Source organism: Pollicipes pollicipes, unplaced genomic scaffold (assembly GCF_011947565.3).
Source record: "Pollicipes pollicipes isolate AB1234 unplaced genomic scaffold, Ppol_2.1 Scaffold_3447;HRSCAF=4054_pilon_pilon_pilon, whole genome shotgun sequence".
In the NCBI taxonomy this organism is placed as follows: Eukaryota; Metazoa; Arthropoda; class Thecostraca; order Pollicipedomorpha; family Pollicipedidae; genus Pollicipes; species Pollicipes pollicipes.
Genome location: NW_023596297.1, coordinates 7458255 through 7476273, shown reverse-complemented (window position 1 = coordinate 7476273; position 18019 = coordinate 7458255). Strand labels below are relative to the sequence as shown.

The 18019-nt window shown below is 49.8% G+C and overlaps 1 protein-coding gene across 1 annotated transcript; it reads right to left on the bottom strand.

The window, feature by feature from the left end:
- Positions 1-712: 712 nt before the first annotated feature.
- LOC119091791 (transmembrane protease serine 6) lies at positions 713-17216 on the bottom strand. The gene is made up of 10 exons (XM_037214662.1): positions 16998-17216; positions 16229-16468; positions 10814-11002; positions 9779-10000; positions 8294-8444; positions 7215-7326; positions 5311-5420; positions 3729-3881; positions 2233-2387; positions 713-1722 (listed from the first exon to the last, which is right to left on the bottom strand). Exons 1-10 carry the CDS (start codon positions 17205-17207, stop codon positions 1414-1416), a joined length of 1851 nt encoding a protein of 616 aa, XP_037070557.1. The 5' UTR covers positions 17208-17216; the 3' UTR covers positions 713-1413.
- Between the last annotated feature and the right edge of the window lie 803 nt (positions 17217-18019).

Genomic DNA, 18019 nt, shown 5'->3' with positions numbered 1-18019 from the left:
GTGTATCTACGATGTGTTTTTCATAGCGTGGGACAAAATTCCGATTTTGATATGAACGTTTTTGGTACCAGCGGCGGCAGAACGATAGAAATAGTCTCTGCATTGATATGTGTATAACTACAGCTAACCTCGCCCGTCGCCTAACCATGCCCTGCCGGGACGGTCTGCTGTTTCGTCCGAGCAGATTTCAGAGTTTTACGCAAATTGTAGAGTTTTTTTAAAAATAGTTATGCACATGATGCCAAAATCAGTCAAGACTCCCGGCGCAAAGCGACATTTTCTGCCAAAGAACAAAACAACCGGTCTGAATGGTTACCTGTGGTCAGATGAGCTGATGAGGTGCGTCATGCTGTGTGGACACTTAAACGCATGATTGAATCTTCTGCATGCACTCACAGAAAATTCAGCTCGTGATGGTTGAAATTCAGGAGAACTGCAAATACAATGCAAACGCAATGCATTCAGTTACTAACATGGTAAGTCACTGGAGGTTCAATTTATTTCATGGAAATGGCCTTGCGTGCGTAGGCTATTCACAGTCAGTTTTCAAAAAGTGATGTTTGTGAATCGGTGGGCAAGTGCTGCATCAGTGGATCCCTGGCTGTTAAGCCCTTGCAAAAGATGCGATTCCGGAGGCATTGATCAAACCGTCATTGAGCTGAATGGCCAAATATGTAAGGCTCCATTTACCCCAGATATTGACATCATTCGCGTGGTCCAAATTGGTAAGTAACGTTTGTTATCTCCTCGATGGTCCCGTCCCGTGTAAATCGCTTTGCTGGCACGACAGTCTTTAGTTCTACCACACTTGTATATTCAAAAATCGTACATGCACAAGTTAATAAAAAATGAGCTAGTTGCAATCATATATCTCTGAACACATGCTGCAATTTCCATGTAGTATTAGCTGCTTGCAACACCAAAATTAAATCGGTACGGCACTGATGAGCAAACATCAAATCTTTACGAATTTTAACGCGCATCTGATATACACACGACTGCATAAAATTGTTTCAAAGTATATACACATTTTATACTGTACACATTTTCCCAGTGCGGAGCATTCGTGGTAGCAGCATTGCATAGAATTATCAATGTGGTATAAACCCGCGACAGAAAAATTATTTAGCAGTAAGCGATGCAAACCAGAACAATGCAGACCACTTCACGCAAGCCAGTGTCATGGTCGGACACACAAAAAAAACTGGCGAGGAGCTATGGTGCTCAAAGCGCCACAGCTTGCTCTCGTGGTGATCGCACGCATTGCAAGCTGACGCATCGGGACGGAAGTGCAGAATCAGCGATTTCTTCGGGCGGCGCCCTGCTTCTAGAATGTCACATCAACCAGCGCTAGCCCAGCACAGCAGGACCGCCAGCTTATTGGAGCTGCGTCACGTCCTGGCTCGCGCCAGCTCAGCGCCGTAGCTCCGGTGCTGAGCTGGCGGGCAGCTCCGGTGCTGAGCTGGCGGGCATCTCCGGCTCTGAGCTGGCGGGCAGCTCCGGGCTCTCTTCAACCTTGGGCTCCTCCTTCGGCACTTCTCTGAAGAAGGGGTGCTGCTTGGAGCCGCGGACGTACCGGCGCGTGAACCTGAGCGTGCGAGTGACGCTGGTGTAGACGCTGGGCACGCCCTGCTCGGCGCAGCCAACGCTCCAGGCCGCCACGCCGGCCATCACGTACGTGCCGTCCGCAGAAGGGCACGCCAGCGCACCGCCAGCGTCGCCCTGTTGGCGAGATGACACAGAACGCAACGGGTGATATGTATGAAATGACATGCCCCTTCAGTCCGGGACCCAGGTCACGCATCACGTGACAGTCAGCCGGAGGAGGAAGGGAAGCGGACAAGAGTGCACTGGGCCTTGCCCTCAGCACCGTCGGTCGGTGGCGCCATGGTCAAAATGGGCCGGAGCGATCAGCACTCTAATCTGATTCACTAGATCACAGATATCCTAAGATAACCTTTGAAAGAATTGGCAAGTAACTATGATTAATACTTGTTGCCTGGCTTGCACTGACCATGTCAGGTGTGACCATGACGCTTCCGCGGACTGTCAATGTTCGCCGGAGCAAAACCGCGAGGTTAGCGGGAATCTCACTGGACGCCGGACTAGACTAGTTCCCGGATGGGCGACATTGACTTAGGTGTCCTGGTCCGGCTGCACCGTTCTCCCACACAGGAGGGTGGGGCTGCAAGCGCGGCCCGCCGTCGATGGAGCGCGTGTTTGAGGACGCACCCGGCACGCATCGGCGTCCTTCTCGCCGCCGGCACAAAGCATGCTCTCGCCCAGTCGGAAGAAGTGCCCCAGGTGCGTTTCCCACAGGCTGCTCTCACACGCGGGCGTTTCCACTGTCGGGAGCTCCAACTTCTCCATGCGCTCCTGGTAACGACCTGAGACACGAGCCATGGTGTTACTGTTGCTTCCTGCGAGCCTGTGGTCAGGAGATGTGCCAGGTGCCAATTAGTGGAATGTGACTATATCCCCGAGTCAGCATTTTTGCTCCGTACGTAACCTCGTTCTGCCGCTACTGCGCTTTCACTTGTCGGCTTAGCGATCCAATGGCCCAGCAATTTTTTACACCGCCATCGCCTCTGCAGGAGAGCGGAAAGTGACGACATTGCGCAGCGTGACTTCAAGTTTACCGGATAAACAATTGCCGACAGTTTGAAACTCAGCAGATGTGTGTCATGATAGATGACTCAGAATCATTGCGGCATAAATGTTCGACGAATCACATAGCAGGAGTCGCCGCTGTTATGTAAGATAGGAGCTGTCCGAGTGAAATGCACAGACAGTCATTAACAGGGACGTGGTTGAAAGAGCGATTTGATGACAAACAGCAAAACTGGCCTGTGCCAACTGGTCATCAAAATCACATATTCGGTTAAACAATCAGCAATAATGCTTCAAGAGCCATTCTTGTTGGATTTGGATGCTGGCCGCGTTACAAAGCTTCCCGGGTATGCAACTGTTTAAGAATGCCATTTTTTGCGAGCAGCTGGCTGCATTGCCACTTTGTCTCGGAGTTTGCGGGCAGATATGGGGTATGATAAGACGTATGTGGTCGTGGCGTTCCTTCAGATAATAAACAGTGGCATGGCAGCTGGTTGGCGAGCTTGGTCATTAGTTCCACCAAAGCCTCCACACAAGCCGACGTTTTCTGGGCACACTTTCATGTAAGATGCCGATCTTCGCAACCCAGAAGTCCTGATTGAACAGCTTGCGTTTCTTACATGTTGTAGACGCAGAGAGTGCATATCGAGTGCGTCATGAACCTCGTAAGTACATATCAGGGTATAGGGACCATTTTACGATTTGAGAGATTCTGATCCTCTTGGGTACGACTAACTGGCCTGTATTCTTGCACGGTCAAGGCAATTTTGCATGAGACTACAGCTGAAAACAAGGTCGTTATGTTTCCTGTTTTCTACACTTACGACTTTCGGAAGCAACAGCAAAAAAAAGACTGACTTGTACACATTGAGACAGCTGTGTAAGCAAAAGGGTTGTCTCCTTTTGCCAAAATCAAAGTACAAAACACACAAATGTTAGGAACCTTGAAACTGTCGTCACCCGCGTGGGAGGTTTGTTCCTCCTTCTCGTCACCCGAATCCGTCCCACCGAAGATAACTCAGCTCGCCACATCATCCGAGCAAGGGTGACGTCACATCGCGAGCCGGTAGTCCACAACGACTTGAAACGAGTGGCAGTGTTTTAGCGTAAATCCTCACCAATAAAGGCCGGCTTGGCCCATCCGGACACCACACATCTGCCAGTGAACTTCTGGTTGTACTTGGGGAGACAGATGGGCTGGATGTGGGGGGTGAACTTCAGATGCCTTTCCAGTTCGATGACGGCTATGTCGTTGAAAAGAGCGCCTCTTTCTGCGAAGAAAGAATGTGTCATCACGTGCGAGTCCGTGGGCCGCGCGCGTATTGAATTTTGAAACCATTTTAAGCTTGAGTGACCTCGTCCTGTTTCGGATATCATGTTTTCTGGAGCCCAACATTTTTGCATTAGCTATTCGCATGCATGATACAACATTTAGCCGTCGCGTCGCATTATTTCGGCCGCAAGCGAACTGAAATACTTAAATGCTTTGGTGCAAACAGTTTTGAAGTTTATATGTTTACATATACATGTACATTTACATGTACAAATTTGCTGTTTAAGTTGACATGATTTCCCATCAATATGCGATAAACCTACGCCGAAAACCCATCATATTCGGACTTTTAATCACATTGAGCGGACCCAATGATATGGGTATCCAAAGACGCCTCGCTTCTCTCGCGTGTTTCACCATCATCACCTTGCCACGTCGATAATCCACACTCTCCTTATGCTATCGTTTCACCCACTCCGCACAGCGCAAAACCCATTACTGATGATACGTAAGTTTGCAAATTAAATCCGGCACAGGCCATTGCATAATACATCCGTTAAGGCTTTTAAACATAATGAAATGTTTCGTTTTCACTCAAGCTATCGCGTACAACATTTGCTTCCAGATGTTTTGGGCCTCATTTCAAGAAAATAACAACAAATATTGTCGATGAAATACAGATCTAATCACCTGTACATATCTGCACGCATCAATTTAAGCATTTACAAATAAATGAATTATTTGAAACTCGTTTGGTTAAGAATTCCGTCACACACTTTCCTGCAAGAAGAGCTTAACCAAGGCAGAGGCAGGCAAGGCGACTAATAATAAGAAACCGGTGGTTAGATCTCTCTATTGCACAATGTTTGTCCTTTTTCTGCAGAATTTCAGGCACTGCAAGCCGTCGTGCCGGCAGCGCACATCATGTACGCTTTCTGGGAAGGTAGGGGAGGCGCACATGCTGCACAGACTGCAAAATTCAGACGGAAATCGTTGCCCTTGAACGCAAAAAAGCAGCATCTCCGTGGGAAAAGAGCGTAGCGGTCGTGAGTATGTAGCAGTCAGATGGTAGTCCTAAATCGTCACCTTGAATGGCGGCTTCTCAGTGGGACAATGATGTAACCGTCGTGAGGGTGTGACTGAGTTTTACGTCAACGATTCAACTACCAATGTATAACGGGATGAACAAACCCTCATTGTGGCGCTGTATGACCTACAGCTGTCGATGCGCCCCAAAACCCCAAATCGTCATCATCATTATCATAAAACTCTCATCGGTATAAAAACGTTGTTACATGGCAATGCCACATCAGTCCTCATGATCCTCTCCGACAACAGGTAGAAGCACGCCACCCAGCAATGGCAACACCGGCCATCACAGTGCGGAGCGTTGCAGAATGAGCCATTCCTGCACACGAAATACTTACCGGGGTGCGTTTTGACTGAGCGCACATCGATGTCCTGGTGAGCAAGAGGCTCACTCTCTTGGAAGAGAATAAATTCCCCAACTCTTACATACAGCTGAGAAGTATTGTAACTGCAAGGAGAAGAACTGTGTTACACCCCGCTGCTTACTAAAACAATGTTACCACGTGTTGTTCTCAAACATCTGAGCGGGGTTTACGCTAAGATGATCGGGATGTTTTTGTTAGGAAGGCAAGAAGACGGTAGTTCATTTTTCATTACCTTGGTTCACAGAACACCACCCTCCACTTAAGAGGGCTAGGCTACCTGAGATCATCTCCTGGCTGGGTCTAACTTTGATGCCGGATGGCCGCAATCCTGCGGCACAAATTTACAACAGGGACACTGGTGCACTTTGGATAAAACAGACACATTGACAGGGGCAACTTAACGTCCAGCGAACGAAGCGCAGAGCTGTCTTACAATAAACGCAATGCTGACTTCTGAATGGATGCATGAATGAATGGAGGTCAGAAGACAAGTCGTGACGGGCGTGGAATACCACAACAAATCTGGTGTCAAAAATAGCGTAGCGATTTTACAACTGATGAAAGCACGGTTGCAAAAGTCAAACAACAGTTACATCTTTGCTCCAAACATATGGTTCGCATTTGCACACGATAAAGCGACATAATAATCCATTTTACATGCATGCACTGTCGCAAGCTAAATCCTGCAGAATCACACTAAACCGCCCAGTTCTGCAAAATTCTTGGAAGATGCCAAATCTGATCTGAGCCTTGCTTGACGTCACTGAATTTTCACGAACTATGAGTTACTGTTAGAAACCTACAAAAATACGTGATTTTAGACGGGATTAGAAGGAAGCGGGCAGGATCGGACCAGGCTGAAATCGGGCACCGGACGGAACCGGACGGAGCCACATGGGCCCGGACGAAACCGGATGGAACACAATGAGAAGAAACGGGTCTGGGTAAGACCGGACTACACCGGACTGACAGGAGTGGACTGGAAGCGATTGGAATCGGCGATGAGATACCGAACAAAGTCGCAACTGTGGGACGTCAGACGTTTCGTGTCAATCTCCTGTTTGCTCAGGCTGATGAGATACCGAACAAAGTCGCAACTGTGAGACGTCAGACGTTTCGTGTCAATCTCCTGTCTGCTCAGGCTGGGGCTGAGGTTGCTCAAAGCATTGGCAACGCCCCATAATGATGGCGGACGGCTGTTTGGGGTCTGGCTGTCGCGGTTAACAGCATCCAGCTAACGGAATGAGAGGGTCACAGATAAAACAAAACACGACACAATGAACGCGCGCCGTCTTGGTGCGCACGTGGTGGGCATGACAATCCGCTCTGGGAAGACTTTCCCGGCGCTGAACGCGTAAGCTGCTCCCGTTGCTGCACGCCGTCGAGCCTGTTGTCTGACAGGTGATCAGGTGGGCGGGGGCTTAGCCCAGCAACAGACGTAAGTCTCGGCGGCTTCAGTGATTTACTGGGGTTTGAGGTCGACATAAACGTGCTTGAACCAGAAGACCTTGGCCAACGTGACGGCACGATTAGGATGACCTTCAAAGGCAGACGATAAGTTTGATAACCACATAGGCATCTCAAAGTACGTATTATGAAACACCTGGCAGAGCCGTGTGAAGGAAAGTTTTCGATCGGAAACACGAAACGGTAAGTTTTTGGTACAAAATACCACGTCACGCACTTCATACAGGACAATCTAAGAGCTTGCGCGCAGTACACCCAGGTCTGTCCGCGCCCGGAGCACCGCTCGTTAAGTCATGTCGCGCGAGAGGCGGCAAAGCCCCGGCACCTCCGCAGTCTGCCGGAAGTGGTCAGGCCTGGAGGAGGGACTGATGTGCGGCCGACGGACAGTCGCCTCTGTGCATGGCCCTCACGTTTCCACGCAGTGGTCCGATGTTATGATTTGGCGATTACTGACGATAGTCCCGCCGCAAACGAACTTGTCGGTTTCCTTTTCAAAGATTGTGGCTTGCCACGGAATCTCCCCTGGAAAATGCCGTAAAAAGTCACCACATGCATGTCCGTGCTGAAAAGCTTAAGCACATCGATTCCACGCGTGGTCTTTGCAGCTGTCAGAAGACGAAGTGGCCTTCATACGGACTGTTCTTGGATCATTGTCAGAGAAATGAAAGTAGTGACCATGCTCTCTTCGAAAACGAAAACATGAAAAACGCCTACGCCGCAACAGGTATGCCGTTGTTGTATCACATTGCAACGACTTGGAGCTATCAGATGTGATATGGCTGACAAGTCAGTCAACAAAACAGAGCAAAGTATGTTTGGGCTGAATGTACAGCAGCTATTATGCCACCGGTCACATGACACGTGATGCATGAACTGGTTGCCACGGTGAATAGGCATGCCTTCGAAACATACTGTTTGTACCCAGATCAAGAAACTGAGCAAGCATACACCACCCTTCCCAAACCCCGGACCGCGCAAATGGTGGAGACTCGTCCATGGCCGGGTGCCACCGGTGCTGCGTTGCCAGCTGCCTACACGTCTGAGCGTCTGAGCCCGCCGCCGGCGTCTGAGCCCGCCGCCGACGTCTGAGCCAGCCGCCGGTGTCTGAGCCTGCCACCGGCGTCTGAGCAGCCGCTGGCGTCTGGGCCAGCTGCCGGCGTCTGAGCCTGCCGTCGGTGTCTGAGCCAGCCGCTGGCGTCTGAGCCAGCCGCCGGTGTCTGAGCCAGCTGCCGGCGTTGAGCAGCCGCTGGCGTCTGAGCCAGCCGCCGGTGTCTGAGCCAGCTGCCGGCGTTGAGCAGCCGCTGGCGTCTGAGCCAGCCGCCGGTGTCTGAGCCTGCCGTCGGCGTCTGAGCCTGCCGTCGGTATCTGAGCCTGTCGCCGGCGTCTGAGCCTGCCGCCGGTGTCTGAGCCAGCCACCACCGTCGAAGCTTGGGGCGCAGTGGACGGCCCAGCTGTCCACGGGACGAACGCGGGCAGGGACTCGACTCACCGAACACCGTCTCCCGGGCGTGTCTGGTGTTGTCGCCGGGCATCCTGATGTGGAAGCTGTGCCCGCACGTGGGCAGCTTCAGGCGGCGGGGCCACTCCGGGTCGGGCAACCGGCAGCAGCGCCCCGTGCCGCCCCGCGGCAGCTGGCAGAACTATGCACCGTGACGGTGAGGCGCGCGTCAGCCACAGCAAGTTGGCAGGTGTACAGTCAAGCCCGGCGTGCCGCCGGACGGAGATCCAGCGCAGCGTGTCAAGTCCAGCACACCGGTTGACATCCGGAACAGTATACAGTCAAATCCAGCATACCATAGGACATCCAGAACAGTGGCGTACCTTCAGACACCTGACACAGTGTGTGCACTGAACAGAAGCGCACCGTCGGACACCCTGACCTCGAGCACAGCGTACACCATCAGCATGGCGTGTCGAGGGACGCCACAACATTCGTGCAAATGAGCCTTTGTAAGGCAGTTACTGATGAGGGAGCGGTCTACTGGTGGGAGTGGTTCACTCTACTCGTCTAAGTTCATTCGCGCAAAGGCAAAACGCTTATGAAGATCTGTGGACTGCACATTTATTTGCGAATACAGTCTATGGCTTTCCGAATGTTCTTCACAAGGGGACGCTATGACTCCCTCTTTTTTGGTACAATGAATGCAAAGGCTGTTAGGGACTACCAGCGCCTGCACCGTTAGTCTTTAGAATCGCACGTGTTTGCTCCCCACTCTTGCGATGTTTTTCTTTTCTTTTCTTGGCACCACAACAAGCAATGGGTAATGATGAATCTTTTGAGCCACTTACGTCCGCCATAGCAATCCCATCTCCTTGGCTGACGAATCGGTGAAAAACACACGCCAGAAACATCTGGATTGGCACATCACAACCCAAAAGAGGGTGGCGCTGATCATGCAGCGGAACAGGATAAGATGAGAGGGACGAGTGGAATTAGGCCCGGTTGCAACAGATCCACGGGCACCTGAGCCGGATGGCGCGGCGGGGTAGCGCTCAGACTGTACCGGATCTTATCAGCGCGTGCTGCACACTGCGCAGTAGCGCAGCGGAAATCATGTCAGACGGTGTTAGTCGCCCTCTCGCCCTGAGACCAAGGGATGAAATCTTCGGGCGTGGGAGGGGGGGGGGGGGCGGCTCTTGGAGGTCAGGAGAAGTACCGCGGGGACGCAAACCTTATTTCCGGTCGATAGCACAGATCAGAATATTCTGAGTCCAGAAAGGCTTTGCACCGCTGCTCTCCTTGTAGGTTTTCAGTTACGGATGATTGATATGTTTGTTTTACTGACACGTAGGATACGATGGAGGTGCCCTGTTTCTAGCCCGACATAGCTGGGGAGTTTCTCATTTCCCATTGCGACCATATTCTGTCCATTGTCACCATCATAGCAAAGCGTACCTCCAAAGTCTCTCTTGATCCAAACGTCAAGTGCTGCCAGCGATGTACCATGCCTGCAGGTCCCCCCTACCAACGTACCGTGTCGAATGGTCCTAGCTCTTCGGGTGGCAGCTCTCCCAGCCGGTATTCCGCAGGTAGTCCGAAGATCGCTGTCTCGTCCGTCACGTTCTGGATGAAACCTTTTTCGTCGCACACGCCAGGGCCTACGCATTTTTCGTTGAAGTTGCATAAGATCTCGGTCCTTATTATGGGGGGGATTTTGCAGCAGATGCCCTTTCGTCCGTACTTCATCTTGCAAAACTGGAACAGACAGCAAAATCCCACGTATGAAACGTCTTTCACAACAGCACATGCATGACCGAAGGCCTTAACCACGGTTTTCAACCCGAATTTCACTCCTTTGTTTCATTGGCTCAGTCCTATGTTGGAACAGCAAGCAAGTCTCCTTAGCAGTAACCATCGACACTATTGACTAAACGCCATAAGCGTGGGAACGTCTCAGAAAGTGGAAAGACTGACGCCAATTTTGACGTCGACTCTTTCCATGCATCGCCATGTGGTTAATGTTAAACATTCCGAGGGGCCATGACCCCTCGCCCTCCCCCTCCACTCGCCCTACGCCCATGCTCGAAGCTGGTCACTGAACAACAAGGCAGTCCGCTTCAGCGCGACGTTCCGATCAGCGAGGCAGCACGCGGGCCAGATTTAAAGAAGGCCCCGACAGCTTGCGTCACTCATCGCGGCTTCCCGTGTGATATTCGTGGGCAGGAAGAATGCAGGATCTGCTGATCGCCACTAGGAGAGCAAAACACAAAGGCTTCTTCTTCAAAAACAGCTAATAACTGTTTGTGAGAACATGGGAATATCGCCAAGCAGCGTTGAAAAAGACCATGGCAACGTGAGTTTTTCAGCCCAACTTGGGAAACGGCGCAAAACGACCGCAGACGTTGCGCCCAAAAAGCTACATCTTGATCGCTGCAGGCCGAGCCATCAGTCAGGTTTATGTACCGCTAATGAACTGCACTGCTGAGATTCCCACGAAGTAGGACAGCGAGCGTCAGACCAAGGCCACTTTGCACACCAACCGTGCCCAGAAAGGGTGAGGTGACGTACGTCCTTAAAGCCATCGATGACGGGCACTGGGCTGGGCTTCACGGAGTAGTCAGAGATGAATCCTTTCTCGTCGCAGAAGTTGTTCCGCACACACCGCTGTTCGTCGGGCTGACACTGGACCTCGCGCGGCTCGGGCGGGAGCCGGCAGCACACCCCCTCACGGCCCGCCCGGATCTCGCACGGCCCATGCTGCAACCAGGGCACAGGCTGATGCACGCGCACGTGTCGCAAACCGTGGCACAGACTGATGCACGCGCACGTGCTGCAAACTGTGGCACAGGCTGGCGTCCGTTGCGCGCGCTGCAAACTGCAACACATTGTGATACTCACCACGCGCACTGGAAACACAAAAGCACTATTCATCACCGCGTATACTGCAATAACGCTGTCCCACACCGCACTTACTACAACACACACACTGTCGCAAACCACCGATAATTACATGAAATAAGTTCGAGTTAGGCGCATTCAGCTACATGGCCGGCCGGGCGGATCAGTGCACTATATCAGATCATCGGCAATCAGTGCACCGGCCGGGCAGATGCACCCAACCGGTGTACTGATTGCCGATGATATGATTTGGTGCACTGGGCAGAGCCGGCCGGTGTACGTGCACTTGTGCCCGGGCACAGGTGCACATACACCCGCCGGATAGATGCGCTCGGCCGGTGTACCCTATGCACACGTTAAACACTGAAACTTGTCGGCAGCTTCCGCGAAGGCGTTATCTAAGCCTGATATCCTTATTCCTCAGATTTTCTCGCAAGTTGCTGCGGGTGACAATCCCCTGCTAGAGTATGTTGCATGACCTTATCTTGTTATCTTCTTTTGTCTTCGGAATATGGCCGAAAGGTTCGCAAGAATGGTTTTGCGGTCAGGTTTACTGCAAAGCATAGCTTATTCTGAAAACCTTAACCCTACATTCCGGAAAGACAACGGCAGCGTAACGGATAAATTTCGCTGAAAAATATTATTGTGTCATGCAATTCAACGTCACGGCCGCCCCCTTTGCCAGCCTGACCCCTCATAACTAACAGTCGGTCGGCCATCTTTCACGAGCGATGAAGCCGAGCGCGGTTTTTGGGACGCGAGCGCGCATGGTCTGTCACCACAGTGTTCAGCCGTCCAGCACTCTACTGACCTAGCTGCGGGGAGAACTACACTGTGACAATGTCGAAAAACAGCTTGCAGCTTTTTTGCTGAATCGAAATAGCAAGCACCTGTTCAGTGTTGAGGGTGGCCTCGGCATTGGCCACTGACGTTTTGGAGCTCTCTCGTGTTTTTGGAACGCTCGTTGCAAAACAAAGTGTTATTTTCTGTCGACAGCGAACAAAATTGCAATTGTAAAACACACCTAAAACGTTCAGAATTTAACATGGACTTTGTTTCATCCCGAACAGGATTCTTGCTCCAATGGATGGAAAGCTTTCATCTCATAACATTTGCAGCGTCAAGACCACCATCAAAGCGAGCCATCAAGCAAGACCATCTAACCCAGCGAAACCGCTGCGTGTTGGTGACAAAGTTTGCCGTTATAATTTTAGCTTTGTATCCAAATAAACGAAAGAATTGACGATGATTAACACGCGCTCGGGTGGGTAGGGGAGGGGCAATCCGAACCCACCCCCCACCCCTAAGGTTTTTTTCCTGAGTGAATTCTGAAAGGCGAAGCGTAGCCACTCCGAATTTTTGTATAGCTGTAGACAATTGAAAAGCAGATCATTTGATATCAAAGACTGAAATGTACCTTGCAAGATAGCTGATCAAAATCAAAAAATAAAAAATAAAAAATAATAATACAAAATTAAAAAATAGTAGGTCAAAATCAGGCCATGGATTCAGTGAAGACAGTTTCTTGGGAATCATTCAATCTGATGCAACAGCGGGGTGTTAGACAAGCCATACATTTTTGAGATGGCTCTTAAGCAACAAAACAATTGAATGATTGAATTTCATTGACCTAGGGTGAAGTATAAATGCCAGATCAACGCCAAAACCGACGTGTTTTATTACTCTAGAGCTTATTGTATGGAGCAATTTTGGTGCTCATTTCGAATTCATTAACAATAAGGAGCGGCATTATACATCTGGATGGACTTAATGGGCCTAAAAAGGTCAAAATAAGTAACTTACCTAAAATGACCGAGTTTGACATCTTGTTTATAGGAACGTACTACCTAGCGTAATCTCTGATGCTTATTCAGACGTAAAACTCAAAGCAGTCTTGTATGGTTCTGGTCACCATGACCTTGTAAAGGTCAAACAAGGTCAATGACCTTAAATGAGCACCAGCGGTCTTTTGCTTAAAGCAGGTATTTAGGCTCTTGGGGCACTTTGGACACGAATCTGGCGTTTGAACTTGTTTGACTTAAGGTCACGTGACGAAGGTCACGGCTAGCAGTTCCAAATTGTGGCACAAGCACGTTCACGTATCGGTCAACACACTCTATGAATTTGGTATCCCTAGCTTTCTTAGTTTCTGAGCATTCAGCGTGGTCAAATTGCCCCACCAGAGCGAAGAGTATTCAACTGGCCACCCGGGCGAGTGTGTATTATGCTATTGTGAGACACAATTTGCGAAAATACTTTTGCCGATCTTAAAAAGGTACACCTGAAGATTAGCGTTTCACGTTTATTACTTACAAACATTAAACGGGGCAGAAAGAAGCTAATTTTTCCCTCATTCGAAGTGAGACAACCCTCTTTCTTGGGATCGATTATTGTTCGAAGGCGGCGTTGAGAAAGGTAGTCAGTAAACGTGGATAAACTTGATCAGTAAGCACAATTATGTGGTGCAGCACTGACATTTGGCGGAAAAATCATGTTGAAACACATCTCACGATGTCACACAATTGGAACGTTTATCGATACGTGCAATGGAAGCTGCTCGTCGTCATGATAGCTCTCCAATCATGTGTCCACAATTGAACACAAAGCAGCGGTGTTAACCAGTTTTGGAACTTGATAAAATTATTGGTGGGCGCCGAAATAATGCTTGCAAGGTAGAAGGAGGCCTAAGGATGAAGGGGCCATGGCCTCAGGAGATTTCTGGGGCCTCTCCAATATTTGTTTCTTATTCAACAATGGGGTTATAGTATTACCTGGGGGGGGGGATCAACATGGGAGACATGGCCCCTCATCGAGATACGAACCTTCACCTTCAGTTCTAGCTACACACAGGTGTCCTAGCTAAGTCGAGCACCACAAATGTGTACATTTTGCAGCAGTAAGCTACAGGTAGGCTGAAGAAAATACAACTTTTATGGTGAATACTAATTTTTCTTCGCCATTTCCAGATAGAGGAATAAAGTGAATCTAGAAAGGTCGAATTGGGGCGCACCTAAGGGCTTGAGGATACCAGGTGTGATGCTGTTGTATTTCACGAGGTCAGCTTACTAAAGCGATATAAGATAATGATGCTTTAACACATGCTCGGTTGGGGAGGGCGCAGTGGGATTCTCTCGAACGTTTTCCAAGATAACTTCCCTACGGCGCGGCGCAGCCACGCCAAACTGTGCATAGCAGAACGTACCTGAATAACATGTATCTTGATATAAAATTAGAGATACCTTGAAAAGTTGCTGGCCTATGTCGCGTCAAAGACATGCCATGGCTGTCCACGAAGGCGATTGCCAGGGAATCGTTCAGTGTGATACGCCAACGCAGTGCAAGACAAGTCATGCAATTTTGCGATGGTTTGAAAGGCAACTAGATCATTCCAATTACGATTACGACCAATTCCATTGGTTTTGGGTCTGGTATGGAAGTCAGATCAAGGTCTAGACTAAGCTGCTTTATTATTGGAAAGTTGCTTTAAGAGGTAGACCTTGACGCTCGCTTTGAATTCCTGGACCCAAACGACGTCAAAATATTTCGTCTTTTTACTTATTGTAGGTCAGGGGATATGACAAACCTAAAACGTTCTAGATCCATCTTTTGCTTTGAGGAGCATTACACCCAGGGTAGCACTTCGTGCCGATGACAAACCAAAATATTAAAATAATCGCGCAGTTTTTTTCCATTTTTGCCCTCTTTAGGTCACCAATGTGAAGATGTAAAGAAGTGAAGAGCAGTGGCATTTTGCTTATAAGTGATATTTATATTAAAGGTGGTTGCGTGAGGCTTCGTGGAACTCGGACACCGGTCTGGGGTTTTATCTTGTTTGACCTTAATTGACCCGAAGGTTAGGGCGAAGGCTGTTCACAGTTCGACACAAGCGAGATTGCATAGAGCTTCATGGACTCGATGTATGTTGTGAATCTAACTCTTATTTTTTAGGATCTCAGGAGTCATAAGATCTCATCGCGCTTGTCCTGATTTCTCACCAATTCAGATGCTTTGCAACACACGCATGTTACTTCACTTCTCCAAAATCCCGAAGACCAAAATTCCGAGGGCTACTGAACCACTGCCCTGATCCAAGGTCATTTTTTAGGAACAGCTATGCACAGAAATTAAGCCGATTCAGTAAGTCGCCCCGGAGAAGACAGCTGAGGATTTGTGTTCAGTATCTTATCAGCCAATCTGCCGTTAAATTCAGCTTACCAGACGGCCTCCAGAGACTCGTCGGATTATCCCAAATAGAGCACGCGAGCTTTCGCTGACAGTGGTCTATAATAATGAAGCAAAGCACCACTGTTCAGTCAGCGGTCACGGCAAGGTGTCAAGCGTTGTCTCCATTTACCGCTGGCAACAAGCTGTGGTGTTCGGACAACGGCGTGGCGACATTTTGTCCACGATTGAGTATGTTATAAATCAGTGTCAGAAATATGTCCGGCATTTCGATGGAGAGATGACACCCGAGGGACGAGTGTTAGCATGGCAGGCATTGCGGTGATGTCGGTATCTCTTATTGACTGTTAAACAGCAAGATTAACCAAGGTTTGGATGTAAGCCATTTCCGACAAGTTTTTCCGCGCTGTTCTCTTCATTCTTACCTGGTTTTACTGCGGTGAATGTCAATGGAATTCCTCGCGGCTATGATCTCGGCACACCTCACTTTTGAGATATCACAGTCTATATAGGCTGACAGAGATGTCACGATGAACGACACATTCACCTAAACACACGGGGTTTGCCCTGCCATGTCTCTCAGAACTCGTTATTCAGTATTGCAAAGATTCAATTTTGTCAAAATAACGGTTTGGCATGTGTCAGCAAAAAAAAATATTAGAGGGTTTAATGCGATCCTAGCATTAAGTTAATTGAAGCTGGCATGAAGCTAATTGTTGAACATCTTGAAAAGCTTTCAACGAGTCGAATAACATGTTACGTTGCCTGACAAGGTTAAGACAAACAACACAAGTGACCGCAATGCACCGCGTCTGTTCCATCCCGTGGGGTAAGCGCACAATACATGCCAATGAAATGTGTGACGTGTAAGTAGGCTGTCACGTGGTGTTTGCCCAGACTCACCTGATCGAGGTAGTCCACGTCGGGCGCTTTCCACTGTCTCCGATTGATATAACGATCGGCGTCGCAGCGTCTGGGCGGCACGCAGTCTTCCTTTTCAGAGCACACCACCATCCTGGGGGGCGGAGGCGGCGGGGGAGGCGGCTCTACGCTGATGAGGGACCCGGGCGGCGCCACCCCTTCTCCCGGCGCCGACTCCAGCGGACAGCAGACGCCCACGAAGCTCTCGGTGGTCACGCATGCCTGCAATTCGAAACGAATTCCTCGCACTAACAACCGCGGCAGCAGCCAGCAAGACAACGTCCGGTCGGCTCCATGAAATTTAGCTATGCGCGCATGTTTAGCTCACTTTACTCTATCGGTGTTATTGGCGTTAGCGTGCGACCTACCCAGACAGAGAAAAATCGCATCGCAATTTTGCCTCCAATTTCGTAACACTGATAAGTCGACAGCCATCTCTTGCATCACCAATCGCCGCACCTAGGTAAACCCTGTTTGGACCAGATCGTCTTAATTAGAGTCAGCGGGTTTCAGGGACAGTGACTACACACTACCAATAGTTATTGCTAAAGATACTTTGATCAGCGTCAGAACGGTGAAGTACCGTGTCAGTAAGTACACAAACAACATTCCTGACCAGCACATAAAAGAGGAACTTTAAACAATGACATGGTATTCACTATTGGCCAGTTAAAACAAACAAAACATCAGCTTGGAGTGAGCCTACAAATGTATTTGTGGCTACGCACCGTACGAATAACGAGTATCTCACCTCGCTAGATGAACTTGAAACACTGCAGGCGCTGGCTTCCACGCAAGACGAACCAAGGCCACACTGGACAAGTGTGGCTTGGGCGCTCACAGCCCCGCCGCCAGCCGAGCTGGCCTGCGTCGGTTGTTGGGAGTGGCTCTCGCCCGCCTGCGGACCGGGCACGGCGCCGGCCAGCGCCGCACACAGCGCCAGGCATGCGATGCGTCCCATGCTGCCCGCCGTCCTCCCCGCTGGAGAATGCCGTCGGCCGCTGGCCCTCGCGTGCCTATAGGCGGGTGGTGCGAGCGGGTCGCTCTGGCGGTGGAGGCCGACGGGGTGAGGCGTGCGGGCGGCCAGCCCACTCCCTGAGACCGACACACCGTCATCCAGACCGAAAAGCGATTACGTTCCGCAATATTTGGTTTACTGCATTCTGCGACAGCCTCCTGCTACAGCGTGTGACAGGTGCAGCCGTCGGTTGGTCTGTTGGTCCCAGCCTGGCCCTCACGTTAGGCGGTGGGATAGCGGCCGTCGACAGTTTGTGAAAAGCGGCATTTATAACTCGCCTCCGGTACTCTGAAACGATTTCGAACAACGCAAAAGAGTTTGTACATTGTTTTACTGAAATCGCTTTTTCTTAAACACTGAATTAACTTTGGATTTTATGAAGAAGGATAGCAATGGTAACTTGAAGAGTTTAGGGATTATTAACTAACGTTTTGAGCGAAATTGGAATGAGGATGTTCACCTGGCCATTTTGGAAGGCCCTTTTTAAAGGGACCATACATTTTTATATACTATTCACTTCTGACGTGATCAAACGCAAACGATTTGATCAGTAATACCAGTTTTCTCGAAATCCCCCTGAATAGCTCAGGGTTTCCATTTGAAGATGTTGTTCCTGCGGGAGAAATCCACTTGGACTCCCTGCCCACCACTATGAAAGAAATAGTGTGTTCTCTGCTATGTTTACAACACAGTGAGATATCAAAATATGTGTGTACCAAATTCTACAAAAGCTTGAAAATCTCTCAGACAAAATT

What these genes read in the sequence shown, in the direction of transcription:
- LOC119091791 (XM_037214662.1), bottom strand. Translation starts at nt 17,207, where the DNA reads ATGGGACGCATCGCATGCCTGGCGCTGTGTGCGGCGCTGGCCGGCGCC. An exon ending in TCATCGATGGCTTTAAGGAC is followed by an intron (nt 10,001 to 10,813) that starts GTACGTCACCTC and finishes TGTCTGTTCCAG; the next exon opens with TTTTGCAAGATGAAGTACGG. An exon ending in TCGGACCACTGCGTGGAAAC is followed by an intron (nt 5,421 to 7,214) that starts GTGAGGGCCATG and finishes TTCTCCTTGCAG; the next exon opens with TTACAATACTTCTCAGCTGT.